At 43.5% G+C, this 8,414-nt stretch overlaps 1 protein-coding gene across 1 annotated transcript; it reads left to right on the top strand.

Moving 5' to 3' along the window:
- The first annotated feature begins 2,586 nt into the window (after positions 1 to 2,586).
- On the top strand, positions 2,587 to 8,003 carry LOC139920203 (mRNA decay activator protein ZFP36). Its single transcript, XM_071910150.2, has 2 exons — positions 2,587 to 2,687; positions 4,452 to 8,003. Exons 1-2 carry the CDS (start codon positions 2,634 to 2,636, stop codon positions 5,754 to 5,756), a joined length of 1,359 nt encoding a protein of 452 aa, XP_071766251.2. The 5' UTR covers positions 2,587 to 2,633; the 3' UTR covers positions 5,757 to 8,003.
- The last annotated feature ends 411 nt before the right edge of the window (positions 8,004 to 8,414 follow it).

Raw genomic sequence — 8,414 nt, 5'->3', positions numbered from 1 at the left:
ACGCCTGATTCTGTTGAAGGATAGTATTTTTGCAGAAGAGTGAGTTTAACTGACTTCTGTATCACTGGCAACATGATTCCCTAACAAAAAAAGAGGGCCTGATGATTTAAATCCAAACAAATGGCATAAGACATCTTTCTGGAATTAGTACTGCAGGATTTTCCAAACAATTCCTGTCGGGGTGGAGCAGGAGTGCAGTAAGCATGTAAAGAGTAGGACTTTTCTAATGGTTGAATCTGTAGTTGTACCCCAAAGTTACTGATTCAGTTTCCCCCCCAGCCCCAGTGGGAATCAAACCCCTAAATCTGTCAGAATCTGAATAATACAGAGCAAACTGAACACTGATTCTCTCCTGTACTAGCAAACAACCACAGGCTGCTGGGCTCAGTCTGCTGTCCCATCCCTGACAGTCCTAGAGGTGTGACACCTTATCATGTTTCTGCTGTGGGGTGGAACATTTCACACATTTACCTTTACCTTTGGAATCAAAGACTTTCCCTCGCTCCTCCTTGTCTGTCTCTCAGGGCTAGACTAATGTCTCCAAGCTGTCTTTTCCACCCATATGTTTCTGCCTGCCTGCTCTTCCGCCTGTCTTCCCCTTTGTTGTTGGTTTGTTTGTCCTCTTGGCTTTTTTCTTGCTGGTCTCTGTCTGTCTATCTACATCTGTGGTATCTGTCTGTTGATCTGTCTGCCTTCCTCTCTAATAGCATCCATATGAGCGACCATATTCAGCTTTTGGTTTAACCCTAGAATGCGTGGCCTCAGACTTACAAGTTTGCATGAGCAGGGTCAAACCTATCTGCATTGAAATCAATGGAATTCACAATTAAAAAGGCCTTTTGTCTTCATCTTTATCTTCAATTTAATTACATAAATTATGCATTTAACCTTGTAGAGATGTTATGTTTTAATTATGTTCATGTGTCTCTTCAGCTTGGCTTATTTAACCCTTAGAAAAAAACTATTCAGGCCCCTCATTTTTTTTACTATACACCATATACAGCAGTACAGTAGTTTCTTTTTCTTTTCTTTTTTTTAAATACATTGTTTGATTGTTTGAACAGTAATTTCTGCATGGACCTCAATACAATTTTGAAGGATTTTTTAAACTGCTTACTGTATGTGGAACAGCTTTTTTGTATTGAGGAAAATTATAGGTATAGGGCAAAAGTTTGCAGTGTTTTTGCATATTTCATGAATTATGGATTGAAAAGCCACAGTCCACTGCTAAGATGTAATATGCTTTTGTAGACAGATTCCCTGAACTGTTGCAGTCTTTTAAAAAAGCCTATGACAACACACACTCAGTGTTATGAATACACACGCAGCCTTAGTGTCAGCACTGCAAATGTTTCCCATAGGAATCAATGTATTCAAAAACAATGGAAGTCAAGGACAAAACTAAATACTTATTCCACTGTCTCTCTCTCAGAAATGCAAAGTTCAAAACACATGAAACTTTGCACAGACACACTCACACGGGTCAGTGTGTCCACGTGACACAACACACTAGCCCATATGTCTAGAGTTTTACAGTGTTTCACATTAAAATGAATGAGGGTCATCTTGACCCTGCTCATGGAAACTTGGGGTACTAATGCAAAACCTTTTTTTTTCTGAAAATGCACCAAAGATAAATATAAAATTTGTATGGACAAAATGTATCAGACAACAATTTTGAGGACTATGTGGAATATCAATGACAACATATTTTTCTTGAGAAAATATAGCAAAACAACCATTGAATAGGGTCATTTTGACTCTGTTTGTGTATGCTAGGGTTAAAATCATTTGCAAAAAGCCTGCTTTCAAATCTTCTCAAAATGCAGCCCTTGTATACTCCATCTTTAGACCCGGTTATGAATTTTATGAATATGCCATTAATGCATTAGTAGCCTACAGCAATCTTAACCGTAAGATATCATTCAATAATGTGGCATGTGCTTCAGATAGTGCGCTGCAGCCCACTTATTTGACTGCAGGCAAGATGATCTCAATGTCGGTTTTATTCCAAAACCACTGGCATAAAATCTGTTTTGAGCATGTCCAACCTGAAGTGAGTCACACGCTGTCATAGGCTAGGCTGCATGAGAGGCTCTCTAACTTTTTCATGTCAATTAAGGACCCCCAAATACATCTGCATTAGACAGCTGTACCCCATTCAATAACATGTTGTCCCAAATTTCTCTATCTGAGAAGATGTTGTTATATGACTTGGTACAGAATTATGTAACTGTTTAGGAGGGGAGATATCAAAAGGGGGGAGGGAAACCTTTGATGAAAACAGTCTTCCTAATACATCATCTCTTTGTGTTAACGTCTATTGAGTGAAATGATAGTGAGATTAAACTACTTTTCATCAAGCTGGGGACCCTCTGGGACCACTTCAAGGACCCCAGTTTGTGAACCACTCGTGAAAACAGCATCTTTGGTTGCGCCTCTGGTTGAGTCACGCAGGCGTGGGAGTGGCTAAGTGCAGTGTTAGGTTTTAAATCCACACGTGGTCAGTCTCGGGCTTGTTTAGCACCACATACACAACTGGAAACTTCTGATCAACCCATGCCAGCGAGCTGCCCACATCCATCACTGCGGGGGCAGACGGGATCAGACGAAGTTTTGGAAAACGCAGCAAAATGCCATCTTACCCCCTCAGCCAGTTCGCCGACCTGGAAGAGATGATGTGCAAGGTAAATTCATCTCACCCAGAAAGTTGGACAGAGAGAGTGAAAGTTGGCTAACGCAGCGGGGTTATCGTTAGCTTAGCTATCGTTACACTGCTAGCTAACTTGCTCACGCTAACTCTCCGTGACTTAGTTAACGTTAGTGTGTTGGCGTTTCTAGTTAGCTGACTCGAGTTAATTATGCATCCGTAACTTTATCGATGTCTTGAAACTTGTATTTGATCTAGACTGGACTTGAAGCTAACGTGTCACAAAGTGGATGCGTTGTGCAGTGTGGTGTTGTGTTCATCCCAACTTGGGCCCAACAAAGTTTACTAACAGCTAGCATTTACTCGGACTTTGTCGCTACTATTCGCCACCAGACTACAATGTTAGTAAATGTTAGTAAAGTCACGATAGACAACGTTAACTAGCTAAAAAAAAAAAAAATACTAATGCAACTGTCGTTCTCTAAACTAGTATGCTCGGAGTGTCCCAAAAATCACGAATTGCACTTGTCAAGATGCGTTGACAACGATGGACAAATGTCTGTACTGAACGTAATAAATATATAAGCCACTGTTTATTTTTGGTTTTCTTGACACAGTAATTCACAGTGATTTGAAGAGGGATTTACTACTTTTCGTCGTGCATATTAACAACAAGTCACTGTGACACAGCCTGGTATTGCTTTTGCTCACTGTTGCTGATCCAAACATGCTCTGGATGGCCGGTTTAACAATTTAACCAGTTTTGGTGCGAGGCGTGCGACTTTCTCTTGATGCACTAAGTTGAGGGAAAGGATGCAGTTGGATCAAAATGAATGTTTGAGTGAACAAAGCACTCTGCAATCTCTCTAGCAAGTGGGAAATCTCCACAGCATTCTCCCACAGGCCACAGTGGATTCACATTCTGCATCAGCCAAATTAATAGTTAGAATTGATCAGAGACTAACTTACAGTATGAAGGCTGCAAACTTGAGAAAATTTGGCAACCATTCTTTGAGTACTCAAAAGCACAGTTTTGAACCACTAGCCTTATAGCATAGTTTTTTTTTTTTAATATCTCATTAACATACATTTAGGCTACTATCTACACTATAACCAACTTCATGCCCCCTTTTTCCCTTTTTTTTTTTTTCCCATCTTTTTGTCTTCAAGCTGTGTATATCACCTAAATTATATTAGTCCCTGAGAGGAAATTTGTCTTGGACAGAATAAAGTGCTGCTGCTCACAATGCATACACAAAAGACAACAATAGTAACATAAACGTATGCAAATGCAAGTTCTGTTAACAAAAAGTTCATGTTTTCATACTATCACCCATGCATGCAGTCCTCCACACTCACACACATTCAGTCTCTTCCATACAACATATTTGATTGACAGCTTTACCAGGGAGAACTTGTATCTGTAAAATGTTTCTGTATTGATTGTACTTACTTGTTATACAATTGGGGAAACATAAAAACAGTAAACAGAATATATATTAAAAAAAACCTATGAAGGCTAGTTGGCATTACAAGTGTTGGATAGACTACACAATCTTACCAACCAACTTACCAAGCAAATGTTTATTCCCCGGTGTACATTGTGTAGAGACCCAAAGCAATTTTGTCCTTGCAACTGCTAATGCACATCAGCACTCTGAATATGCAACAGCAGTTTCTAAAGATTTACACCCATTGATGCACAAAGAAAACTACATTTTACATGGGATTCCCTTTTTGTCCTCAACACATGAAGTATCAAGTCTAAAGGCTAATGTTGTATTGTCTGTCCCTCTTACAGCAGTTATTGAGCCTCGACCTGAGGGAGCAGAACGGACCGCTACCATCTCTCAATCTGGCAATGAGATCACCAGGCTACATCGGTCAGCCACGCAACCACGCATCGCTTTCCTTCTCTCTCTCCTCCCTCTCCTCCCTGCCGACTGAACCATCAGACACTGCGTTCCTGTCTTCCAGCCAGTGGGGGCAGCAGTCAGAAAGCTCCCTGCCCTCCCAGCTCCCTAATTCCGCCCAATGGGTAAAGCAAGGCTACTCGGCGCAGCGGTCTCTCAGTATGGTGGAGACCGGCAGCACCACGGCTGCAAATCTGGGCTGGCCCGGGACTGAAATCAAGCACTCCCCAAGTGACACCAGCCCCACTCCGCTGAACAGTAGCTCTTCTCTGCCCTCCTCCACCTCCTCCCTCTTCTCCACTGCCTCCTCTGCTTCCACCTCCTCTTCCTCGTCGCGCTATAAGACTGAGCTGTGCCGCTCCTTCGCAGAGAGCGGCATTTGTAAATACGGGGGCAAGTGCCAGTTCGCCCACGGGGGTGAAGAGCTGCGGGATTTAAACCGACACCCGAAGTATAAAACCGAGCCGTGCCGCACATTTCACACCATCGGCTTCTGCCCCTACGGGATCCGCTGCCACTTTGTCCACAACAACGAAGAAGAACAGAAACAGTCCTTCTCCCGCTCCTCCTCCTCTTCCTCCTCCTCCTCTTCCTCCTGCTTTCCCTCCCAGCCCCCCTCCTCCCGCTCCCGCAGACCCCCTCTCCTCAGACAGAGCTTCAGCTTCGCCGGGTTTCCCTCCGCTCCCCAGCAAGCCCTCCAACCCGCTCTTCCTCTTCCTCCTCCCGCTCCTGCTCCCCCCTCCTTTGTGCGTGCTCCCTCTGCCTCGCCTCCTTCCTGCGCTGACATCACAGAACTCCTCTCTCATGCCTTCCTGGAGATGGGCTCTGCCTTCGAAGCCTCCCCTGCCCACCAGTACCAGCCCCCCGTGGCCCAGACCTCCTCAGCAGACCCCCGGCCTCAATTCCTGCCCTCCCCCGACTCCGGCTGCTCTCTGTACGGGCCGTCCCCAACGGCCTCCCCTTCCCTGAGGCAGAGTCCCGGTGCTGCCGGGGGCTTCGCGGGGCCTCTGGGTGCCCGATCCCTGTCCTACACCTCGCTGTCAGACCCGGACCAGGACGGCAGCAGCGGAAGCTCGGCCAGCTCGCTCAGTGGCTCAGAATCCTGCGGCGGCGTCACCGATGCCAGTGGCAGGCGCCTGGCTGTTTTCAGTCAGCTCTCTGTCCCCGAGGATGCTACTGGCTTCTACCTGTAGGCCGCAGTGTGTCGGAACACACACACACACACACACACACACACAGACTCAGATACACTGAACCTGGATACCCCCAGTCCAGTCCAACACATACACACACACACACACACACACATACACAGCATGCACGCGCACACAGTGCTCATAGATCAGTCCCCTATAAACGCACACTCACTCTCTCACACACACCGCCACTGGACTTGACAGTTTGGAGAAACACCTTGTGTGTGTGTGTGTGTGTGTGTGTTGTCAAAGGAAACAAAGACTTGTGTATTATTGCCTGTACTGCCCGACTCTTAACTGAAAGGGGATTACGCCCGTAGAGATTCACCTGTTAGAGTTCTGTGGTTGTGGCACACACTGTCATGTGTGCGTACAGGATGCCACAGTGGTGCTGAAACTAAAATGTGCGTTAGCAACAAAAAAAGTAGTGCAGTAGACTTGACATATCAAGACAGAAAGTGTAGTAGGGCTGGGAGGGTTTCAAAAGATACTGTCGTAGGTTAAGATGCCTTATCGAGACAAAGATAGTACGCTCGGAAAGCAAGTTGCGACAACGATATTGTAATATACAAAGATATTGTAATCACAGTGTGATTGGCCTTAGTGCCACCTGTAGTTGAATCTAACCACACTATTCATTTACCAACATCTTCTGAATGATCTGAAGAATGTGATGAAGCCAAAGACGTATCTGTCCCAAGCCCATAGCCTTTGATTATGGTGGGGCAAACACACAATGTGACTTTCTTAAGTTTAGGAATGTTATCTTTCCATTAACTTTACACAGTATTGTGTTTATAAGCTGGTGAAATCGTTTTTCCTCGTAACTGTACAGTCTAAGGTGATGTTTAGTTGACTGGCCTCAGGTAGCAGGCCTTGAACCTGAATGTTAAGTTTTTAAACGACTGAAGTGCCTGTAGCGTTATTTAGCAGGTCATGTTACAGCGTTGAACCGAGATTTTGCTGGTTAGTTAGGAGAGGCGTGAGGAGGGGTATGAATCTTTTTCAGCAAGGGAAGCTAGAATGAATAAGAGTTATGCTCTTTAGATCTGTTATGCTGGTAGATGTTCATAAGACTGATATAAGTGTTACTCTTAAGCTTCTGTCTCTATTCCACGATTAGTGACTGATCCATCGTGCCTTACTGACATAGGTGTGTGTGGGGGGGGGGGCTTATTGGAAGTGTTTCATATAAGAAAAGTCAGGTGGGCTTCATCATGCATTATTTAATGCCACGTTCACGTCGTGTTGGATTTACTATAAGTACAACTGGGGGGAAAAACTTTGACGTGAACCTCGTAGCGCTGATTATAAGTAGGATATGTGGGCTCTAATATCTCCAAATTAGTGTCACAAATAACGGAAGTGTGTCAACACAGGCGGCAAACATCCAATGTTGGCAATCTTACGATACTAAAAATCAAAACAGGACTATTATTTTGCTCCTTCCGATATGACGTGAACGTGGCATAAGTTGCAAAGCACCTGGCTTCCCTGAGAAGTAAAAGCAAGATGAATCATTCTGATTTTTTTTTGTTACGTCCTGCTTTTTACTCTTTTACACTCTTTTTACTCTACACTTTTGACTTGGGGTTTGTTTCCTAAAAGCCTTTCGGTGCTAAGATCCATCTTAGGTGACCTTAATCACAAACATTCTCAGGAATGTGATTGTTTTGACCACCCTGTCTCCACACACAGGCGCTTTAGGCACCACACTGCCATTCAATTTGTGATGAATATTCATGTTTTTGTGACACTCATCTGGACACACGCATTCCATCTCTCTCTCATGCTCTTTCTCTCTCTCTCTCTCTCTCTCACTTATTATTCCCTGTATTTTTGACTCTGAATGTGTGTCCTGATCACATCCCTGTAGACCGTGTGCCCAGGTCTGTTGCCTTACTGAGCTCGATCCAGCATATTGTAGTGTTAAAGTAATGTGCCCTTATAGTGTTTTAGAAGTGTTACTTAGCTATGTTTGTGTGTTTATGACGTTAGTAGTTGGTTAGAAGAACAGACACTGTGTGCTGTTACTGCTCTATTTAAAATGGCCTTTTCATCAACATGTTTGAGGCCTGTTTAGTGTTAAAGGTGATAATCTTTAGTAAATTAATTTCTTTAATTTATTTTAACGTATTTATAGGGGACCTTGAGTTGTTAATGTTTGTATCAAGTTTAATATATTTGGGTTTTCTTTTGCTTTTTTGTACTGGAAATAAAGATTTTTTTGTTTTTTTTAACTGATGGATTGTTGTGGTAATGTTTTTCTGAATCACGTTTTGAGGGTTAGATTTCACCTCCTTAAAGTCAAAATTCATATACAGTCACAAGGTTAAAATACATCAAACTGCTGATACAGAATTGCTGAAGTCATGTAAAAAGTGACATTTTCCTCAATTTTCTGCCAGACTTGGGACGTATTTGATGTGTGGAATGTTTCCCATACACGTTTACAGTTTTTCATAGTATATACGCAACATGCTGACACATTAGCGAGGGGCGGGCACGTGCTAGTTTCAAACACAGGTGCAGGAAGGGAGGAAGTAAGCAGGAAACCAGTGAACTGTCATTACTGGTTTTCATTCTAGCTCAAATTCCCCATTGGACTGTTAATGTTGAGGCAAATTGTGGGCACGCTGTCTAGTTTCAATTTCA

Source organism: Centroberyx gerrardi, chromosome 6, assembly GCF_048128805.1.
Source record: "Centroberyx gerrardi isolate f3 chromosome 6, fCenGer3.hap1.cur.20231027, whole genome shotgun sequence".
NCBI lineage: Eukaryota > Metazoa > Chordata > Actinopteri > Beryciformes > Berycidae > Centroberyx > Centroberyx gerrardi.
This window is presented reverse-complemented; position numbering and strand designations above follow the sequence as displayed.

What these genes read in the sequence shown, in the direction of transcription:
- LOC139920203 (XM_071910150.2), top strand. Translation starts at nt 2,634, where the DNA reads ATGCCATCTTACCCCCTCAGCCAGTTCGCCGACCTGGAAGAGATGATG. An exon ending in TGGAAGAGATGATGTGCAAG is followed by an intron (nt 2,688 to 4,451) that starts GTAAATTCATCT and finishes TCCCTCTTACAG; the next exon opens with CAGTTATTGAGCCTCGACCT.